The 23,904-nt window shown below is 32.0% G+C and overlaps 4 protein-coding genes across 4 annotated transcripts; 2 read left to right on the top strand and 2 right to left on the bottom strand.

Annotated features, from left to right (window-relative positions):
* Positions 1–548: 548 nt before the first annotated feature.
* Positions 549–872, bottom strand: LOC132943205 (uncharacterized). Its single transcript, XM_061012084.1, has one exon. It carries the CDS (start codon positions 870–872, stop codon positions 549–551), a length of 324 nt encoding a protein of 107 aa, XP_060868067.1.
* A 12,198-nt stretch (positions 873–13,070) lies between these two features.
* Positions 13,071–17,081, bottom strand: LOC132936830 (uncharacterized). The gene is given in 11 exon segments (XM_061003609.1): positions 13,071–13,317; positions 13,386–13,547; positions 13,610–13,674; positions 14,040–14,136; positions 14,138–14,332; positions 14,407–14,493; positions 14,562–14,762; positions 14,849–15,044; positions 15,676–15,846; positions 15,977–16,207; positions 16,356–17,081. Coding segments are annotated over 11 exon segments (1,668 nt in total). The 5' UTR covers positions 16,613–17,081; the 3' UTR covers positions 13,071–13,311.
* A 2,511-nt stretch (positions 17,082–19,592) lies between these two features.
* LOC132943198 (uncharacterized) lies at positions 19,593–21,449 on the top strand. Its single transcript, XM_061012071.1, has one exon. The coding sequence runs from the start codon at positions 19,593–19,595 to the stop codon at positions 21,447–21,449; it is 1,857 nt and encodes a 618-aa protein (XP_060868054.1).
* Positions 21,450–21,827: 378 nt separating this feature from the next.
* On the top strand, positions 21,828–23,040 carry LOC132943190 (uncharacterized). The gene is made up of 2 exons (XM_061012058.1): positions 21,828–22,901; positions 23,026–23,040. Exons 1-2 carry the CDS (start codon positions 21,828–21,830, stop codon positions 23,038–23,040), a joined length of 1,089 nt encoding a protein of 362 aa, XP_060868041.1.
* Positions 23,041–23,904: the final 864 nt, after the last annotated feature.

Here is a 23,904-nt window from a genome sequence, read left to right as displayed (position 1 = left end):
TTTTACAATGATGTTTTCAAAAAAAATCGTCTGAAATCAAATATCAACTCTTCTTGTCAGACTAGTTTAATCTTAGACTTTATATTGTTTAAATTAACCTTCCAGTGGGCGCGCCATTATTTGAAACGAGAGTAGTCGCGCGTTGTAAATTTTACAACAGTCCTAATATGCTGTGATAGTCGTACATATTATATCTAATAATAAAATAAACAATAGGTACGTTCACAAAGTTGTTTTTATTTAAATACTATTATAATTATGTTTTATTAAAAAATCAATACGTCTTATTATTACATAAAAAATTAAAATTATTTGTTTACAGTAAGAAATTATTCAGAATTGTCATTGTCATCGTTATTAGAACACTTTTCACAAATAATAATTTTTTTTGAATGTAGTTTACATTCAAATCGCATACACTTGGTGCACTTCATAGATGTAGCCGCATTTTTTTTTCTCCCACATTCGAAGCAAGTTCCTCGTTTTGAAGGGGGGGTTGTAGATACATCTGATGTACTTGGAACAGCATATTTTATTTTCAAAAAATATTATGTGTCCGATGGTAAACTTGAGATTTGAGCTCGAGAAGCAAGATGTTCCTTCATTAGATCAAATGCCAATGTTTTCAAAAATAATCTTCTCATTTTATGGGCATTGTTATGTTTAGAGTATGAAAACAGTACTTGAGCATTTATTCCAGCAATATTCATCAAAGAATAAAAAATTACAAGTGGCCACCTTTTTGTAATTCTAGAGACAGAATATGCCGCACACATTTTATCTACTGTATCAACTCCACCTTTGGTACAATTATAATCCATAATTATTTCTGGTTTATGAGTTTTCACATCAATTTTTGAATCATGGTACATAGTTGAAAGCAAAATAACTGCTTTGTTTTTTCGAGGTACGTATGACACTTATGTTTTATTTTTTTGAAACCCGAACACGCTCGAACTAACTTTTTTTTATTTGGTAAAAATTCTGTAGAAATTTCTCGCTTGTTTTTTTTTCAAAGTTCCAGTTAGAGTAATTTTTTTTGTAATAAGTAATCTGCAAGTGGAATACTGGTATACCAGTTGTCAGTGGTAAAATTTCGTTTAGAGTGTTCGATGGATGTTACTAATCGTTTCACGATATAAATTGGTGAATTAGAAACCTCATACGGACCAGGTGGTTGTTTTCCAACATAAATCTCTATTTTACTCGTGTAAAATGTTTTTGCATCACATAATACAAACATTTTGATGCCATATTTGGCCGGATTAATTGGGATATATTATATCTATTGACACCGACCACGAAATGGGTGTAACATTTCGTCAATAGTAATATATTCACTCAAATTATAATTCTGATTGATATTTTTCAAGAAAAGGTCAAACGTAGTACGAATAAGAGCCAGTTTCAATCGCCGTCTTTCAGCTCTAGTTTCGCGATCGTCAAATCTTAGGCAGCGACACAAAAACAAAATTCTTTTGTAGCTCATAGTGGCCCTAGTTATTTCTATACCAGAACCATCCGCCGACCATAATTCTTTTACATTAGTATGATGAGCTTTCTTTATACCAATCAAAAATAAAAGTCCAAAATAAGCCAGTATTTCACACCTTGAAGTATCTAAGCAGTCTCGGGGTCTAGAGCAGGCATGCCCAATCTTTTTCAACTTGTGGGCCACATTCAAAGTTTATTTTTATACTGCGGCCCGTATATTATGCTTCACGGGGTTTTTTTTTTTTGTTCATTTCGATAAAATATAGACTAGTCATAAGTATATCTATTGTACATTTTATCGTATATAATATTATCTTTGTTCACTTATCGAATTTATGACTCAAATCGTATGTGTTTAAAGTTCTCAATATTTCCACGCTATAGTTGTTTTCGTCATAAATTTTTTCTTTAGCTTTGGACGAAAGCACTGATGTTAGCATTAATATTTATACGAGGAATAGATACAGATTATAATATAACAGAAGAACTTGCTTCATTAGAAAGTATTTATGGAACTACAAAAGATGTATATAAAGATAACACAGATTTAATACATTTTTTATAAGACTTACTAAAATAAAAGAATTATCAATGTGTATATTTACATTATTTGGTTCTACTTATATTTGCGAACAAACGTTCACGCGTGAATTACGTAAAATATTCAGAAAGATCTCGTTTGACTGATGAACACTCTTCTTATTAAGAATTGGCGTTACACATTTCACTCCGAATATTGAAAGATTGGTTAAAGAAAAACAAGTCCAAATTTCACACTAATTTTTTTTTATTAATATTCTAAAATCTATACTTAAATTATTAAATTATTTATTTATTTGTAGGTAGCATCTATTACACTAATTTATTTCTATTAATATTCTAAAATCCAATACATTTTTTTTTATATAAAAATTAAAAATTGTAAAATATTTTATATTCTTAAAAACTTAATAAAATACATTTCTTTATAAATAATTTTGTTTTACACCTATACAAATTTATAATTTTTATAAAATAGTCACGGGCCGGTTGGAACACCTTCGCGGGCCGCGGGTTGGGCACGCCTGGTCTAGAGCAGGGGTCTCCAACCTTTTTTTACGGCGGGCCAAATTTAATATACGCTTTGGCATCGCGGGCCAACATTTTTAGAGGAATAGATAGGTTATGAAATTGAGAAATAAATAAGAATAGATAAGCTTTACTTTAAAATGTATATGTTTATTTATATAATTTTTTTATTTTATAATTCAAAATTTTTTTTATTATGATACGATTAAGTTACTTAGTGAGACGTTTGGAACTGCTTGTTTTTTAAAATGGCTTGATAGTTCGCATCAAACTTCGTAGTTCCAATTAGCAGCGTAGCTTGTAAATGTTCGTCACTTAAGTTCGTTCTGTAATTAGATTTGACATATTTCATTTTTGAAAACGTCTGCTCACATAAGTATGTTGAGCTAAATATTGACATCATTTCACGCGCATGTTTTTTGAGATTGGGAAATTATTCCTCTGGCAACATGGTGTAAAATTGTTGGAGATTGGATTCCTTGAAATAGTCTTTGAAATTGTTGTTTGATATGAGCTCGATAACTTCAAGCTGGAACTCTGTCTGTAAAGTTTCTATTTTTATGGCAAAAGGATTTTCAAAAATTCGAATACGGTCTTCTGCACTTTCGAAATCTCTAAACCGCGTCTGGAACTGCTCATTCAAGTAGGTGAAAACTCCAACAGCAAAATCGGTAGGGAATTCTTCATCGTTTTCAAGTTTGAATTTGTTGCATGTGGGAAAATGAGCAAGATTTTTTTCTATTAATTGATTTGTGAATAGAGTTAATTTTAATTTGAAAGCTTTGATGTACGAATATGTATCTGAAATTAACGAGTTTGCTCCTTGCAACTTTAAATTTAACTCATTAAGAAGCTGAGTTATATCAACGAGAAAAGCTAGTTTCCATAGCCATGACAAATCAGCTAACTCAGTTACAACGTGGTTTTTTTCTGTCATAAATATGTCGATTTCTGAACGAAGATAAAAAAATCTTTTCAAGACGTAACCTCGGCTGAGCCAACGAACTTCACAATGGTAGGGAATATCTGGGTACTCGCTTTCAATTTCAGCAAGAAAGTTCTTAAACTGACGGTGACTAAGAGCACTTTTTCGAATATAATTTACATTCTGCACAACAACATTCATAACTTCAGATATTGGTGCATTTTTCCCACACAAAGCTTGCTGGTGTATAATGCAGTGAATAGCCATTGGTGCTGCTGTACCAGTCTCCAGTACAGCTTTACAAACATTTCCAACCAAACCTGTATGTGCTCCACACATGTTGCGTCCACCGTCAGTAGTTACGCCTTTTAAAATGTTAAAACCAAGACCCAAAGCAAAAATAGATTCTTTTACCTTCAAAAAAATTTCATTACCAGTACATGAATCTTTCATTGAGTGGACGGCGGCCAATTCTTCGGTTATTTCAAAATATTCATTGACTCCGCGAACGAATAAAAGCACCTGCGCTGAGTCTGAAGTGTCGGTAGATTCATCCAAAGCAATTGAAAAATATTTAAAGCTTTTAGCAGTATCTTTTAATTGACGAATAATATCATTTCCGAGATCTGTGGTACGTCGCGCAATTGTATTCGCTGACAAGCTTATACCGGTGAATAAATTGATTTTATCGGGACAAATCTCTTCAACTGTCTTCAAAATGCACTCCTTTACAATTTGGCCATCAGTAAAAGGTTTTCCGGCTATCGCCAGAGTACGAGCTACTTGAAAACTTGCTTTTACGAGAGATTCATTTTGACATGATCGTTTTGTAAAAATTGACTGTTGAGCTAGTAAATTCTGTTTTAATATTTCAAACTTGTCTGATCGTAGTTTACCAGATAACTCGTTGTATGTAGATGCGTGCTTACTTTTATAATGTCTACCAATATTATATTCTTTCATAACAGCAACCTTTTCCTTGCAAATAACGCATAAAGCAACATTGCTTTGTTCAATGAAGAAATAGTCATTATTCCACTTTTTGTTAAAAACACGGCACTCTGTATCGACTTTCCGTTTTTTACTTAAACTCATATTTATTTTAATACAGCACAGAGCTCTACACTCGATAAGAAACAACACTAAACTGCAATAATTATAAAAACTGATTCTATATTATATACCCGATACACTACAGTAGACTCGCGCAGTTATAAAAACCCATCGATTACACGTTCGATAGCGTTATTATTACAACGGAAAAAGTCAATCGTATCTTATCGCGTAAGTTTCGAGTACAATATAAGTGTCAGATAAGTGTGATTGACGAGTTTATTTATTATTAGTTTGTGTTAGTATATATGTATAAGTATTATAAGTTGTTATGAATAATACCAAAAGAAAATATTATAAATGTATTCAATAAAAAAATAAATTAAAACAATGAAAATTAATATATTATTTTCAAAACATTAATTAGCTTGGCGGGCCGGATCCGGCCCGCGGGCCGTAGGTTGGAGACCCCTGGTCTAGAGTATTGAACTCGTTGTCTCATATTACTAATATACATATTCGTACACGTTACGATTTCGTCAATCATGTCAAGATCAATTATTTTTAGAAATGCATCTATCTCACTAACGATATTTCTAGCACACTCCTTTGGCCCGGGAACCACGTTTATTATATTATGTTGCCTAAATTTTGAAGTTGTAAACTCTTTTTGTTGCCATTTATTTATTTTATCTTTTCCTATATATCTTTTCCTGTCCCCCAAACAAGTCTCTAGATCTGATTCATTGTCTGAAAAATCTTGTTCAGAATTGCTTTCGTGGTCACTTACCTCCACATCTTCGATGTCGATGCTTTGATCACTATCACTCTCTTGGTCATCAACACAATCTATTTCAGTTGAAATGTCTTGCAGTAAATTTTGAATTTGCTCAACTGTCATATGATCCGACCTAAGACATTGTATAAATAATATCGATTATTAGTACGTACCAAAAACGTATACAAATAATAAAAAAAACATATTATAAAAAAAATTAAAATGTATATATTATAATTATAAATTCCATAGTAATTACAAAATTTAAATATTTTTGTTCTTATTACCAGTGGCGCCGAGCTCTAAAAAAAGTACTATTGTCAAATTTATTTTCACAAGGTACCACCCACCAAAATTATTCCAACCAAACCCGTGAGGGCTATGCCCCCACACCCCCATACAATCAAAACTTTGTAGTTTATTTAAAATATAGTAATTTACAATATAAATTGGTTAAAATTTAAGAACACAAATACAATGACTTCACTTTTAATAGATTTTCAAAACAAAACAATAAATTGATACAGATTAGAATTTATATAAGAGTTAACTATAAGTAAATAAAACTAAATAAATATTTAATCAAATAACATTTTGTTTTGATAGAGATCAATTTATTTCTTCAATCTAGTATTAGTATACAAGGGATTTTGAAAGCGATGAACTAAAAGTACAAAGTATTTGTATCACATTTTCTTTGTCAATCGGAATGTCTTGTTCACAATTAATAATCATCAAATGTTCTAATCTGGACTCTAACATAGTAGATCTTAGTTTAGTTTTCAGAAGTTTAAGCTTTGAAAAACTTCTTTCAACGCTACAGCTACTAACCGGCAAAGTCACACATATTTTGAGTAGTATATATAATGTAGGAAATACTATATTTAAATTAGCGGAACAAAACAGCTGAAATAATTCAAGAACCGTAGCCATATTTTTTGGTTTACTTGATACGTTATCTTGATTGATATTCTCTGTGTCTTCATATTCATCTTCCAAGTTCAAATCTAACTGCGAAAATTCATCATCATTATATTCATTACATAAATGTAATGAGCGAAACGTTTTTAGTAATTGTCTTGTACTTTCAATTTCTTCATAGTTTCTAACAAATTGTTGATACTCTTCTATTAAAAGAGAGCGATCCAGGTAATTTGTATACACTGAACAAACTTCAACAAAAGCATCATTTGGAATAAGATTTGGATTTTTACCAACTTTTCTCAATCTTTTTGACGACAATAGAGATATATCCTTTAATAGGCCACCGGAATCACCAAATCTTTGGCATAGCTCTGATATAGTATCACACACAACATAGTAAGTATTAACTTTAAAATTATCCAAAGGGTTATCAAGTGGTTCATCAATACAATTTTCACCTGCATTTCTTGGTACACGTTTCTTTCTTGGTGCTTTCAAATCTTCAAATTCTATTTTACTGTTCTTAGCAAAATCATCAGCAGCGCGTTTTATTTCAGCGACGCCTCTACTTCTAAGATTTTCTGTATCTAATTTGGCGTTTTTAATCAATTGAGTCGCAATAAGTATATCAGAGTCATGTGCTTGCAACTGTTTATTTATAGGAGCTAGAATAAAAAAAACTTTTTGAAACAACATGGCAACAAGTAGGAAACGGTAGGAAGAAAAATAGTCGATTAATCCACTTGCAGCAGCGCCAACCCTAGCATCACTTGGTCCTTCACTAGATCTAATAGTTTTCAATGTTATTATTACAGCATCGTGAAATTTTAAAACTACATTAAGAGAAGCTGAGTGTGACCCCCATCTTGTTGTACTTATTCGTTGTATTGCATGAATTTCATTTTTTTCATTTTTTTCTGAATTACTCTTCAGTTGATTTACACGAAAAATGGCAGCCCTTTTCAAAACTTCAGTTTGGTTTTCAGAAATATCGATAAGACGATATTACGATAACCACCAACTGTCAGTGTAATAATAAATAAATAATAGGTTATAATATTTATAATCATTTATTAGTATTCTATGGTTATTATAGTTCCATTGTAAAACTAATCTGTTGTTAAAAATGTGAATATTATTATTATACTATTATATTACCTTATGTCTTATGATACTACCTACGTTATATGAGGAGCCTTAAGATTCTAATGACCATTAGGGGCTAGGCCCCTAGGATCACCTACCCCATTTAAGCTATTGTTTTAACAACACTTATTAAGGGGGTTCGGCGCCACTGCTTATTACCACACAAAAATAAAAATACAAAATAATAAGTCAGGTACAACGAACGACGCGTTTTGTGTTTGGCGTAGGTACATGGAATGGTGCGTGTTGTATTTTGTGACAACACTATAAGTACTTCGTCGATTGTCTGCAATAAAGTGAACTGAAACACTTAAAAAATAGTCTAAAACGTAGATAATAACATTAAAGAGGAATACCCATGACCGCCGATGACATAAAAGTTGAATAAACAAATAAATATAAAACTGTTGTATTATTTACATCAGCGCGCCCGCTGGAAGGTTAAATATTTTTACAATATTTGATATTAAAAGCTAAATTAACGAATTCTCTTTAATTAATTGTTGATAAACTGTTGTAATTCTAAAAACAGTGAATGTGAATGTTTTTTGAGTTAGACAATTTGTGAGGGATCTTACAGAATGATATAATTATTACCAAAAAGCAATTTGAAATGTGACGAATAATTCTTTTGAATTTTGAAAATAGTTAGATAAAAGTATTGAGTAGCGCAAATCATTTTTTTTACAGGGGCAAACCTGGAAATTTACTGACTGGCACCCTCCAGTCATCATTAATCATTATACATTTAAGAGTTACAACTGCTCACACTGTACAGCATGACTTATGAATATGAGTTACAATCAGTAGGTTTAATATTATGTATGTACAATATAATTATTAATTATATGGCACTTACCAGCTACTGGGATCCACCGCATTCATATGACTCCAATATCAATGCAACAGTAAATTTGCTTATATAGATAGAGGACAGTACCAACACCCAAATATATCTTGTGGGATTTTAGGGGCCAATTTTCCACAGACTATACAAGGGGAAACTTATGTAATACGTATTATTTAAAAAAAAATCATATACAATATAACCCTTTCCAATTATAGATACAAAAATAGAGCAATATATCATAGTATGGTATAATTATAGCCAAATGTGCATAAAACTCCGATCGCTTATTCTGAGAACAGTGGTTCTTGCAGTGGTTATCGGAAGGGTTAATAATATTCTTAACGCCATAGAATTATTTGGAAATGAACCACATGTTGATTCTATTAAATCAAGACATTCGATACAGGTTTTTTGTTTGTTCAAAATTCTACAAAATATTTTTAATTCGTCAAAAAGTTCAATTCCATTTAAATCGCAAACTTCAGTCCTTTAATTATATTTCTAAATCCATGCAATGCTTTCATAATTTTTTTATCTTCAAATAACTTCAAATTTTCAGTATTATATAAAAATCCAAAGTTTTCTGAATGAAGAGATAATTGCTCGAATCGTTGATTTATTGATACAATACTACAATTCTACAATCTACCACTGCCAAAAAATAATCTTGATAACATATTTGTTCATTAGAAACTGTACGTGTATCATTACATTCATAATCAAACTGCTTACTTTTTTTTAGAACTAGATTGTTTAAAAATTGGTTGAGTTCCAATGTCTTCACATAATTGTTGTGAAGTTTTTTTTGATAACTCAAACCCCTTTTAAAATTACTTCGTGCCAAGTGTAAGTTTTACTAAAAACAGATTATCAACTTAACATTAATAATTTACAAAAAAAACTTCCATCAATTCAAAATTTTTTTTAGAAATTTATAAATAATAAATGCAAAGCCAACTTTTTACCAAATTGCATGTATTTGTATAATGGAAAATTTGATTCACCTAATGATATTGTCAATGCTTTCTCTAAATATTTTTCTAGTGCATATGAAAATAACAGGTCCATTTCCTCTGTCCCCCTAAATTGGAATTTCGAATTTTCGTTTATTCCATATGTTTGTAAGTTGTTTGTAAAGGAATGTAAAGATATTTTTTTCGTTTGTAAAGAATTTGTTTTCCTAAAAAACAAAAAATAATGATGGGGGGCTGGGGAAATGCCCTGAATTTCCAAATTCCGTTTATACCATTTGATTGACCAAATTGACATATGTCTAGTTAAATCAAATGTACTATAGTACAGTATAGTATCATATTAAAAATGTTTGACTTAATCTGTTTGTACAAAAAGTTACATCTAATTTATTAGAATTAAATACATCAATCTCTCAAAATATTACTTAAATTCAATTCACCAAGCACCGAAGAACTATAATATATATTTATATTTATTTATTAATTATTATAGTAGGTAGTTTATCTTACTATCTATAAGTACCTAATACGGTATAAACTATAAAATATATGGAATAGCTTAAAATTAATCTAACATTTTTTTTAAAATAAAAAAAATGTAACAAATATTTGGTGTGAAATTCAATGAAAAACAATTTATTTATTATAATATAATTAACAAACTACTAAATATTATTAATGAATTGAGATGAATTGAGATGATATAACTTACTGTTTCCAAAACCATAGTCATGTATCAAATTATCTTTGAATAATTTACCACTTTCGATGATACATCCATGCGATAATGCACTTTTTTCGGCATAATTAAAAATGTGTATGAATTATTATAATGTACTATACGATTTATAAAATAATTACGTATAAACTCTTGTCACAAAACAATATGATGAAAGTAATTAGTAGGGCTCGGAAGTTGAGGCATTTTGCATTTTTTTTTGGAACTCTTTAGACGATGCTCTCCTGGCTACAAATGTGTTTTATTAGCATGTGAAACTGAAAAACTAAATTTTATTTTGCATTTTTATGCATTTTTTGGCTTTCTTTACTTTTAAGTCATTTTTTGACATTTTTAGGTCATTTTTCGACAATTTTAGCTCATTTTTCGACATTTTTAGTCATTTTTACTAATTTCACACTAGTATTCACTTCTTATCGTTTCTTGTCTATGCCGATAACTTAAAACTTGGAATTACCACGGACTAAGATTAGTACCTGTTCGATTTTATCTCGCCGATTACATTTTGTCGTTGTATTGTAGTGAATAATATTATACCTACATTTTATTATTTTTTCCTAATATTCGATTAGTATCCGATTTTATCTCGCCGATTACAGTCGTCGCGTCGTTGTCGTGTAAAAGTGAATTTATTAACAGATAATCGTCGTTCATTTACTTTCGATAATATAAAATACTCTCTTATTGTACAATGCAATGATTTTGATTTTTAAATAATTTGTAAGCATTGATAAATTTATAAAACAAATATTTTTAATTTTTTAATTTTCCTATTTTAAGGACATTTTTGTCATTTTTATGTCATATTTTGAATTTTATAGTAAAATAGAGTAAAATATTTAAAAAAATGTATTTTTATTAATATAAAACTGATATATGTAATTTTTTTAGGTCATTTTTTTAGGACATTTTTTGCTATTTTTATGGTCATTTTTATGGTCATTTTTTATTGTTTTTAAGGTCATCAACTTCCGAGCCCTAGTAATTAGATAATTATATTATTGTATAATCATATTATGATATCTAGATGCGACACTACCGGCCGCTTGCTACAAGCAATAACCATGTAAATGTTGCCGACGATAAAATACGGGATTCTCACAAAAAATCAATGCAATACACATTTCGGAACTAATCTTATCTTATCTAATTATGTGAAAAAATAATAAGCCTACTATTATCTTTATGAGTATATTAACAGTAATAAAAAAATTAAAGTAAATAATAATTTAAAAAAACTTAACAAATATAAAAATATGGTAATTTACATATTAACATTTAACATAATACTATTAAAAAATAGCGAATTGATTACAAATGAAATTGATATCGGTACAAAAAACGTAAAAGCGGATTATTGAAACTGTTTGATTTCGAGTATAACTTCAATCAGTAATAATATTATCAATACCGTTATCATACAGTCCATATCAAGTTGATGTTGTTCGTAGTGTGCTCGAAAGCAAATGCGCTCATTAAAATGTATATTTACTTAAGAAAAAATAAAGGTTTTCGAGTAAAGTAAATTCCGTGGTTTTCATTTTAAATACTTTATTCCTGCCTACGGTTTTCAACCGTAAAACATTGCGAAAGATAACATGGTCCGTTCGAGCAGGATGCGTTCCGCGTATTAAGTTGAAAACACGTGTTCACACATTTCGCGGAGTGCGTTTTTTATTTTCAAATTAATAATAAAGGTCGAATAAAGTATTTATCGTAAAAGCTAATCGTTAACCTGTGAATCTTAATTACAATTAGTGCGTTGTTTACAACCGATCGTGCATAAAAGAAAATTAAAGAAAGAAATTAATCGTATGTCATGGACTTGTTTTAGTTTATGTCAAATAAAATATATTTCATTTCGTTTCCGTGAATAAGTCGTTTGTGCGAACCGCCACGCGTCGTGGCATCTATATCGTAATTCGTAAGTTTATTCTGTATTTCGATCGCAGCCATATTTGGTTTCTCGTTAAAAAAAAAAAAAAATCTTTTTTAATTCGTAAATCGTTATTCGTTATAGCGAAATTCGTACAAGCGTCGAATCGGTGTAACGTTGTCATAGTAGTCGTACCATCGCCGCGTATAAGTGTCGTGTCGTATATTGATAAATCCGGCCTCGGGCACTTGTCCCGAAATTTCATGGGAGAAAAAAAATTAAAAAAAATTAAAAAAAAACCAACCAGCTCATCCATGTGTGCCAACATAGAAACCTAAATTCCCTACAAACTATACAAATGGTGATACCAACCCAAGAATTTTAGTTATATATTTATGAGAAAAATTTATTTTAATATTCAAATATTATTGTACAATTATGGCGTGGTACAATTATTATTGTATAATTCAAAAAACTTAAAATATCAACATTTCGGAAAAACGAAAAGCTAGACTTACTAAAGAATGCTGATGAGATCAATTTGATCTCTGAGGGAAATCTTCGTAGCACCTTCGGATTCTGGACAAAACGCAAATGAAAATAGGAAATTTCGAAATTTTGAAAATCTCTCTTACGAGTTGTTTTACATTATTCGTTTGAATTACATTAAATGAAAATTTTTATTTTAAATTATATAATACCCTGCAAGTTTTATAAAATAATAAATAATATAAATATGTACAATATAAAGGTTAAAACTTTTGGTTCTCTTTTCAAAAGCAAAGCTTGTGCTAAAAAGAAAGTTAGGAAAGTAGTCAAATAAAATCTATATGAAAAATAACAGTAAGTAATGGTAATAGAACAACGTTGATAGTATACATATAATAAATTTAAAATTGAAATGTTACATAATAATAGAACAATATAGCTATTATAATTTAAATTACTAGTAGAGAAAAAAACAAGCTTAACATAATAGTAGTTATTGAATCAAAACATTAATTATATAGTGGAACCTCCGAATAGCAGACACTCTCGGTCACCAAAATTTTGTCCGTTATTCAGAGGGGTTACATATTTGAAATTTATTCATCCGTTCCCCAAAAAACGTCCGCTATTGGGAGTTGTCCGTTAGTGGAGGTTTCACTGTATTTTTTATACAAAAACTATTAAAATTATGAATATTTATATTATAATTAATACAAAACTAAATTAACTTATATTTAGGGTTTTGTTGCCCACATACAATTAACATTATATTTTAATTAGAACATTTAATAATTATTTGTTTAAAATAATAAATACAAAATTACCGTAGAACAATTTGTTAGGATTAATGGATAAAACAAAATAAAACAAGTGTTATAATATTTTAGAACGATCAACGTTTATAAAAACTTAAAATATATTATAAATATAATTAACAATGAAATTAATTATAGTTGACCATAGAATCTCGGGCTGATTGTAAAAGATACAACTTATCAAACCTATGTAAAAACAAAAAAATCATATTAAGTAATTTACAAAGTTAATTAAAATTAAAAAATATTTTTACCTGTGGATATGGCCCGATTATGCCTTGTACATATCCATCATTGCGATGTCCAGCCCTTCTCAAAAATCCTATGAGGTCCCCATCTTGGTTCAGTTGCTCCACATGACCAGCTAAGATATTTGTGGTGTTCTCTCGTTCCCTTCTTGATGCACCATCTCTAATCTGAAATGTAATTATTAGGTATATAATTAAGTTAAAAAAAATAATTAAAAATTAATAATCACCCTGAGGTTTCTTCTGGCTTGTTCAAATTCAATGAAATATTGATTTTCAATGATAGTCAGTTTCTCTGTAAGTAAAGTTATTGATCAGTATGAAATAAATAATTGCAATATTTAATATCTATTTTAATAAGACACATGTAATAAAAATACCAAACCCAAAGATAAAAATCAAACATTTTAATTGAAAATCAAATTTTAAACTACGCATTTACTTACCAATTACTAACCAATAACTTCTTTTTGTTAGGTTACACATGAAACACATATAGTTACACATAAACACAAACATATAAGACAAGCAACACATCTTGGAAGTACTACTTCTTATTAGGTTAAACATGAAACATAAAATACAACATTATATAATACATATATAAAAACAAAGACAAGGGGATGCAACATGAACACACTATGTGCTACAAAAACTCACGAAGGAAATTCCAAACATTAGGGTGTCTTTGCATTTGAACAAGAAGTGTAGCGTGGAAAGACTCCAAGTAGTTGTTGGTTCTATATTCTTCTCCAAAAAACACTGATTAAATCTGGACCGACCTGTAACAACCAAAAAGATTCTACATAGCCAATTAAAAAGTTTCTCATGCCTCGTTCAATCTCAGGAAATTGTCTAGTGTAATGAATGATAGCCCTGAAACCATCAGTCATGGAAAATTGTGGACAGCGTGGGTCATTCCTAGTAGCGGGTAGATGAGGTAATGCCAAAACCTAATAATACAATAGAGAAGTATGAAAGAGAAATACAAAATACATAATTTAATAAAAATATCAAACTTATTTACCATTCTGAGAACTCGAGCTGCTACCGGGTTTGTACGAACCAAGTCCAAAACACTATCCATCCTTCGGTGACAATAACGTACAATTGACTAAAAAAAAAAACAATTTTTTTAAAATACAATGATCACTTATTACACACACTTTATAACATAGTTACTTGAGTAAAATGGAACCAACAACATCTTAATTTGCTTTCTGGAAATGATTGCTGAACAGCTGACATCAAAGCTTTTTCATAATCTGTAATAAAACAAACAAGTTCATAATTTAATGGTAAAATATTTCGTACAATATCAAACAGAGCCGAATAAACTTCTTCAGTCATACTCCCCAGTAGAGCATAGACCATTGGAAACGACTAAAAAAAAAAAAAAATTTATGAGAAATATATCAAGAAAAATAATGTTGGTTATGTATACATAATAAAAATTATAAAACACTTACTACACTTCTGAAAACCACCTGGACTGTTAGGAAACATTTTAAATCTGCTGGAACACGAGGCACAGTCTTGAAAGTTCTATCAATCCCAACCAATGTCACCGTGGCCAAGTCTTCTCGGTATTTTTCAATTGCAGCCATATTTGCAAAGATCAGTCCAACACTCCTTCCATTGACCACTAATGCTTGTTGAAAGAACCTAATACCAATTTTTAAAATAAAAAGTAATAATTTTGAACATTCTAACTAAAAATAATTTAATGTATTATTCAATTTGTCATTGTAAGGTTAAACATGATGTATTCACAACTACAAATACCTTGATATAATTTTGTTTTTTATAACTGTGAATAATAATTAATGAGTCAAATATTAAATTTGATAACTTAAAATTTGTAAATTTACAGTGAAATTGTTTAAGAGATAATTATGTCAACAGCATTAAGTATAGAATGCTTATCATATTAATAATTATTATAAACAGACAATGTCCTTTAAAAGCAATATTTTAACTACTTGATGATAAATAGAGATTAAATACACAAAAATACTATTCATAGGTATGGGAAAAAAATAACCACAAATGTGTCCATAAAGGCATAAAATATTATTAAAGGTTTTGATAAAAATATAAGCATCTACCTGGAGGTCCAATTATTAATCTCAATTTAAATTACTAGACATTTTTTTATCAGTAATTGTTAATTTAAAATTGAATAAAATATACATTTCACATTTTGATATTATATTGTTAATATATTAAATGTATGTGACTAATTATAATAAAATAGTTTATTAGTTATAAGCTTATTACAAACAATTTCATTTACCTAGATGGGGGATTTTGAACTGTAGAAGCATAAATGGCATTACGTTCTTCATTCAGCGCAACAGCAAGTTGTCCTATGTCAAGTGGTTGTAGTGGGAATCTTCTACGTCTCATCTTTTTCACTCGTTTTTGAGCTTGAAGGAATGTGTAGTTGGGAGCTGCTTCTGGGTGGCTAACAGACATAATTAAAAAATACCAACAAAGTAGTTAAAAATTAATTTATATTGTTCATTATTTATAAGTACTAACAAATAATAAATAATATGAATATGATTATATAGATAAGTTTGAATATGACTCACTTGATAATTTCATTATTATACAATGTTCTCATAAATGAAGTTGTAACTGCTGGATCAATTCCTCTTTCACCAATGGCTTCTCTCAAAAACGGCACATTCAGGTCAATCTCTGCAGGTTGGTGATCGTGGTAGTTCTGTAGATGAATCCTATTATCCCTCAAATCTGTACTTACAGTTGCAGTGGAATGACAGTACTGGTTCCGCTTCTTCTGCCGTTCGCATACTAAATACCTATAAATTTAACAAATATACCTATATTATACATAATATAAAATAATGTTAATTAAGTTAACAATAAAGGTCAAATAAAGTTGGGTAATTAATAATTAAATTGAATAGGTACTATATACAAATTAAAAAATAATACTATTATACATACACGCGGCCTCCTCGAGCTTCACGTTTGTAGTACTTAAATCCTAAATTGTCCACATAAATCCTTGATCGGCTTTGAACTCCAGGAATTATAGAATAAGTTTCAGACACTCCTACAACGACAATCTCTTCATCTTCTTCATCTTCTAGTTCCTCTTCTTCTTCATGCAGTATATGATCATCTTCATACACAACTGGCAAAAAGTAGTCATGGTCCACCAAATGATCTGGAAGAGCGACGATTTCTTCGTTGTTCATCATTATTACAAACCTATATGCTAAAGTAAATACACAAATAAAGATAAAAAAAAGTAATTGTTTTTAATTAATTATAACAAATAATATCAGATGAATAGCAGGTAGGCAGTTTACAACGAATAACGAAACACAGAAAATACAAACAAAATAAAATTATTCAAATTACTACTGAATAGACAAGTGATAGCACAAAGTCGACGGAATCGGGTATGACCGATGGTCAAAGTTTTAAAGAGCGTCGTGCGGAAGCACGAACAAAGTCGGCAGAATGAAGTTAACCGATGGTTAACGTTTTAAAGAGTGACGTGCGAAAGCACAAACAAAGTCGGCAGAATCAAGTATGTCAACGTTAAACGTTTCAAAGAACAAACGAACAACTTAAACAGCTAACGGTGGTGCGTCGTGCGTGTATAGAAGCGAAATAATTCCGTAGACGTAGAGTTCGAGGGCGAGTCGTTGTTCAATCATTTCGACTTAGTGCGGTAGCACATCCTTCGATAATCGTGATGGTGGGAGGTGGCTAGGCGGTGGGAAACTGGGAAAAACGTCTCTCAAAAACCGTTACAAAACACAACAATAGAATAATAAAAAGGCGGGAATTATTAAATACACAATTGATATTGAACTTCAAGGTGGTGAATTTATGAATACTAAATTCTGTATTGAAAAATTTGAACTTATTTGAGGTTGGCTAAGTTGGTTTATCATTTTTTTTTTCTCCCATGATATTTCGGGACAAGTACCCCTATCCCTTGATAAATCATATCGTGTATAGTTGTTTACATCGAATATCTGATATCGTATAATCACATCACACGTTGTGTTTATAATATTGTAATACATGCGTGTTATTCATCTGAATTCAGCTGTAAAATTGAAGCGATTGCGGGCAGTTCCACCAGACGATTTTAGTTCATTCTGTCGGTCAGTGAGAGATTGAATTGTCCATGGTTATCAACTCAACACAGATCAAACGTCGATTAAAGGTCAGAGATTTAATTCTAATTACCTTAGGCAAACCCCTCGAACACTGTTGTATCAGTGTTCCTTTTCTATGTTTTGGTCGTTACAATTCAACTGAATTTGCGTTACCTTACCGAAGTAGTCTATTTAAATCTGAATAATTAATTATTATTTACTATGGGTGAACCGGCAGTGCTTGTAAATCGCCGCGGAGTATTAAAGGGCCAAATGACGCGTATTTTAAGTTACATGCTAGGGGAACGGGGTAACCTCGAAGTTAATCAAATAAAAAGTCGAAAAGATCGTTTAAAAGAATTGTTTGATGCTTTTGAGGAAGTTCAGTCGTCGATTGAAGAAGAAAGTGGTGTATCGGAGGACAGTGAAAATTACCGCGTTGAAGTCGAAAATGTGTATTATAAAGCTATGGCGAATTGCGAAAAAATAATAAAAGAAGAAGAACTAGAGCACAGCATCAGTTATCCGCGCGCAAATAGTGAAATTCAAAGCAATAGTCAGAGCAATAATAATGCGAGTAACACCCGTAAAATTAGCTGCGTTGCAAATACCAAAATTTACGGTCTTATATTCAGAGTGCGCAACCTTTTATGACATTTTCACAGCATTTGTGCATAACAATAAGGACATATCGGAAATACAAAAATTTTTCTATTTGCGTGAGTCACTCGAAGGTGATGCCGAAAAATGCTTGCAATGTTTAGGAACAACCGCCGAAAATTATAGAATTGCATGGCAAACCTTAGTATCGCGTTACAACAATAAAAAAAGTGTTAATTCAAAATCACACGAAGGCGTTGTATGGATTACCAGCTGTCTCGTCGGAATCGTCAATTAATCGATGGGCTAAACGTTCATATTAATGCTCTTCAAATGTTAGGCCAGCAGCCTAAATTATGGGGCTCGTTGCTAATTCATTTAATTACGATTAAACTCGACAAAGAATGCCTGCGCGAATGGGAGACAGTATCGGAAAAGAATGACATTTCTACGGCAGAAAAGTTATTAGAATTTTTGCAAAATAGATTCCTTGTGTTAGAAGCAATCGAGTCCTCAAATAGTGATAATGTACAACAAGTAAGCGGTACTGTAACCAAAAGATGGCCAAACAAGTCAACTGCACATGTTTCAACGAATGAAATAAAATGTTTTAATTGCGCTGGTGCACATACAATTTATCGTTGTCCGTCATTTTTAGCCTTGTCTGTAAACGATCGCATAAAGAAAATCGATGCTCTTAAATTGTGCAAAATTTGTTTACGCTCTCATCCTAATATTAAATGTCAATCACGTCGTTGTGCTAAATGTTCGCGCCCACACAATAGTTTATTACATCTAATGAAAGCAGACAATCTTAAAAAGAAAAATTTCGCAACTACGACCAGCGAGTCCAGTACAAATAATACGTTGACTGAAAAATCAAATGTAAATGTGACGGAAACCGCGTCGACAAGTGTTCACGCATCAAAGGTAGATACGTGCGCCACCGTTTTGCTAGCTACAGCTATAGTAAAGGTATATAACACAGACGGAAAGTCAATGAAGTGTCGCGTATTGTTAGATACTGGGTCTCAAAATAATTTTATGAGTGAGGAAGTATGTCAAATATTAAAACTACGACGTTCGAAAATATCATGTGCTATTGTCGGTATAGGTCAGTCTCAACAAGAATCGTCATCTGCGGTGTGTGCAACAATAGAATCGCTAGGTTCTAATTATAAATCAACCTTTGAGTTTTTGGTGTTACCTAAGTTAACAAATAATATACCGTTAATGTATATAGATACATCCAACATGAATGTTCCAAAAAATATTCAGCTGGCTGATCCACAATATTATAAGCCGCAGAAAATCGATATTATTTTAGGTGCTTCAATATTTTTTGAAGTATTAGGAACCGATCGTATCGATCGTGAAAAATGGAGTATTCTTTCAAGAAACACATTTCAGTTATATTATAAGTGGTCAAGTACCCAGTGCAAAAAACAATCCGTCCACATAAATTATGTCGTTTGTCGCGTGCACCGACATGCTAAGATTGGAAGAAAAAGTTTCAAGATTTTGGCAATCGGAAGAGATCTCGCCAGAAAAATCGTATTCGCTAGAAGAAAAATTATGCCGACAGCACTTTGATAGTACAGTAAGAAGACAAGAAGACGGAAGATTTACAGTTTGTCTGCCGTTTCGCGAGTCGGTGACAAAATTAGGCGAGTCACTAGATATAGCGTTGCGAAGGTTTCTGGCATTAGAACGAAAATTAAATGCAAATGAGTCCTTAAAAAAAGATTATGTGAAATTCATGGAAGAGTATCAAAGTTTAGGTCACATGTCACCTGTGGATTCATATGACACGAAAAAGCATTATTTTTTGCCACACCATGCCGTAATAAAAACCGATAGCGCCCCCACTAAATTACGTGTCGTTTTTGACGGCACGTGCAGAACTACTTCGAACCTAAGCCTAAACGACGTATTATTGAAAGGTCCCGTAATACAGGAGGAGCTCGTTACTTTGCTGGCGCGATTCCGTACCCATAAATACGTCATAACAGCTGATATCAAGCAAATGTACCGTCAAGTCCTGATCGAAGAAAAGCATCGAGATTATCAACTGATATTGTTGCGTCCTAGCACTAATGAAAAAATACAAATATATCGTTTAAATACCATAACGTATGGCACCGTTCCAGCCTCGTTTTTAGCGACAGCCTGTCTACACAAGTTGGCAGAAGAAGAATTGATAAACCATCTAGGTGCCTCCGATATCATTCAAAATGATTTCTATATGGATGATCTGCTGTCGGGAGCAAATACAATTCAAGATACTATACGTATAAGAGACGACGTTATAAATATTTTACGTAAAGGTGGTTTTGAGTTACGTAAATGGGCTGCAAATGATCCTATCTTACTGGAAGGTATACTCGGATCAAATAGTAATGAAAAGAACTTAATTATGGAATTGGACAACGGTCCTACAAAAATTTTGGGACTTATTTGGAATCCAAAGGAAGACCTATTGCAATATAAAGTCACACCATACGAAAGTGGTTCCGTTATTAAAAAAAGAAAAATACTGTCAGACATCGCATCCATTTATGATACACTTGGTCTTATAGGTCCTATTATAACTCGGGCAAAATTGTTTTTGAGAACACTTTTTTGCAAGAAATATGATTGGGACGAATCGCTTCCAGAAGCAATAAAAGACGAATGGATTACATATAGGACTAATCTATACTCCTTAAGACAAGTAAATATTCCGCGAAGTCTTATAATCGATGATGGTATCAAAGAAATACAGGTACATGGATTTTCTGATGCGTCTATTGAAGCCTATGGGGCCTGTTTATATTTAAGGGTAACTTATTCAACAGGAGAGGTCGAAGTACGATTGATCGCCGCCAAGTCACGAGTAGCGCCTTTGAGAGCATTGTCCATCCCACGTCTAGAGCTATGTGCCACCGTACTATTATGCAGATTGTCTAACAAAATAGTTAAAAAATTAAAATTAAACATAAGTCGTTGTTATTGGTGGACCGATTCGACAATAGTGATAGCTTGGATTTCATCACCATCAGCAAATTGGAATGTGTTTGTCTCTCATCGAGTATGTGAAATTCAAGAGTTGACATCCGCTCATGAGTGGCGTCATGTGAAAAGTGATGATAATCCCGCTGACGTTATTTCCCGCGGTAGAGATCCTTCTCTGATACGAAACGAAAAAATCTGGTGGGAAGGTCCCACATGGCTCAAGAAAGTTGAAAACCATTGGCCACCAATGTCCGAGGTGGATAAGAAAGGCGAAGTTCCTGAAATGCGAAAAACAACCAACCTTTTGTCAACAGTTAGCAACGATTAGTCGGTTATAGAACGTAGTTCATCATGGATTAGATTGTTGCGTATTATTGCGTATTGTCTACGCTTCCGTTGTTTGAAAGTAAAAAATACTGGACCAATACAAACCGATGAAATAACTAAGGCAACGCAATGCATAGTGAAAGCCGTGCAAGTGCAGTATTGGTCAGAAGAAATTGTCGATCTGAAAACAAAGGGCCAAGTGTCTACAAAAAGCAAAATATTCCGTTTATGTGCATTTTTGGATCAAAATCAAATTCTCAGAGTTGGTGGCAGATTAAAAAACGCCGATGCACTTGACTCGTTTCAACGGCATCCTATGCTTATTCCACAATCGTGTCATATCTCTAAGTTAATATTTCGTGATGCGCATGAAAAAACAATGCATGGTGGTCCAGCTGCAATGCTTGCTTATGTTCGAGAACGTTTTTGGCCTATACATGGACGCACCATGGCTAGAAAGGTATTCTATGAATGCGTAAGTTGCTTTAGAACAAAACCTGTTACCGTTCAACGAATAATGGGTGATCTGCCAAAACAAAGGATAGAACCAAGTCGACTATTCTCCGTATGTGGTATAGATTTTGCTGGACCTTTCATGATTAAAGGAAGTTTACGTCGAAATGCACCAATTACAAAGGGATATTTATGTGTTTTCATATGTTTTGCCACAAAGGCAATACATCTCGAACTAGTGTGTGATTTATCAACGCAAGCATTCTTAAACGCACTTAAACGTTTCACCAGCCGAAGAGGACTCTGTTCAGACCTATACTCCGATAACGCAACAAATTTCGTTGGGGCCAATCGAAAATTATCCGAGTTAAAAAATTTATTTCATAATGAAGACAGTATGGAAACCCTCCAAGGATATTTTACCAAATTGGGAATCCGCTGGCATTTCATACCCCCTCGATCCCCTCATTTCGGGGGCCTATGGGAAGCTGCGGTAAAGTCGATAAAGACTCATTTATACAGAACGGTAGGTAACGCAAATATGACTTATGAGGAATTGAACACTGTTGTAATTCAAGTAGAGGCCTGTCTAAATTCCCGCCCTTTGTGCCCGTTGTCCTCCGACCCGTCCGACTTAAAGGCTTTAACCCCGGGACATTTCCTAACTGGAGACTCGTTAGTTGCTATACCTGAGCCCAACGTTACCACCACACCTATAAATAGACTGAATAGGTGGCGAAGAGTAACACAGGCTTTCCAACAAATATGGTCTCGATGGCAAAAGGAGTATTTGGCTCAGTTGCAGCAGCGTGGTAAATGGGAAAGCGAAAAGGGGCCAAGGGTGAAGATTGGTACAGTGGTATTGATGAAAGAAGATAACATACCTCCTTTACAATGGAAATTAGGCAAGGTAGTTCAATTGCATACTGGTCCAGACAAAGTCGTAAGAGTAGTCACATTGCTTTCTGCCAAGGGTCAATTTACGCGAGCTATTCGGATGGTGTGTCCATTGCCTTTTGAAGGGAATCAAGCTGTTAAAAAAAAAAAAAAAATATAATGCCATAACAAACATAAATTTTGCCTATGTTAATATTTGTTTATAATTATTATTCTTTTGTTTTTAGATTTTACGTATTTGATTTAGGTACGTTGTTATTTTTTTTTGTTTCTTTGTACTTATTATTAGCGTTATACATTTGAATTATATACAAAGTTCTTGAAACATTTTCGAGTTGTACAATGTTTATTATTATGTTATGTATATTTATTATTATTTTACAATGTTTCAAGGCGGGCGGTATGTTTGATTTCGAGTATAACTTCAATCAGTAATAATTTTATCAATACCGTTATCATACAGTCCATATCAAGTTTATGTTGTTCGTAGTGTGCTCGAAAGCAAATGCGCTCATTAAAATGTATATTTACTTAAGAAAAAATAAAGGTTTTCGAGTAAAGTAAATTCCGTGGTTTTCATTTTAAATACTTTATTCCTGCCTACGGTTTTCAACCGTAAAACATTGCGAAAGATAACAGAAACAAACATCAGATTGTATAAAATTAAATTAACCTAATGTACGCTCCAGCATTAATCATTCACATTACAACGTAAGGATTAAAAGAGGTTTATTTCTTTACTGGAAGGAATTAAAGTAAGGTTAGGCATTACAAGGCATACTGAAAGCTACCAAACAGTATGATATGAGAGCTTTATGACAACTTTGCCAGTGAAAAAGGACACAATGCGAATGTTTGTAATATTAATAATGTATGTAATAATATTATTATATTTTAATTATAAGTATTATATTATGTTAAATTTACAATTTCGCTTGTCCATCAGCGTCTCTTGTCGGGTCAGTCCTTATGTCCCTCCTATAACTGTTGGTACGACCGTACTTAAGTACCAAGTAGTCATTTTGCGGTCTAGGCCTAGCGTGAGAGTATCACACGATCTGCACACGCAGGATGTCTCTTACATATATTTATTATTATTGTGATTT

Source organism: Metopolophium dirhodum, chromosome 1, assembly GCF_019925205.1.
Source record: "Metopolophium dirhodum isolate CAU chromosome 1, ASM1992520v1, whole genome shotgun sequence".
Taxonomy (NCBI): Eukaryota; Metazoa; Arthropoda; class Insecta; order Hemiptera; family Aphididae; genus Metopolophium; species Metopolophium dirhodum.
Note: the sequence above shows the minus strand (reverse complement) of the source record. Positions and strands in the feature narration are given on the sequence as shown.

Bases quoted from the DNA above. Each gene is read 5' to 3' on its own strand.
- LOC132943190 (XM_061012058.1), top strand. From the start codon at position 21,828: ATGCATGGTGGTCCAGCTGCAATGCTTGCTTATGTTCGAGAACGTTTT.
- LOC132943198 (XM_061012071.1), top strand. From the start codon at position 19,593: ATGTCGTTTGTCGCGTGCACCGACATGCTAAGATTGGAAGAAAAAGTT.
- LOC132943205 (XM_061012084.1), bottom strand. From the start codon at position 872: ATGTACCATGATTCAAAAATTGATGTGAAAACTCATAAACCAGAAATA.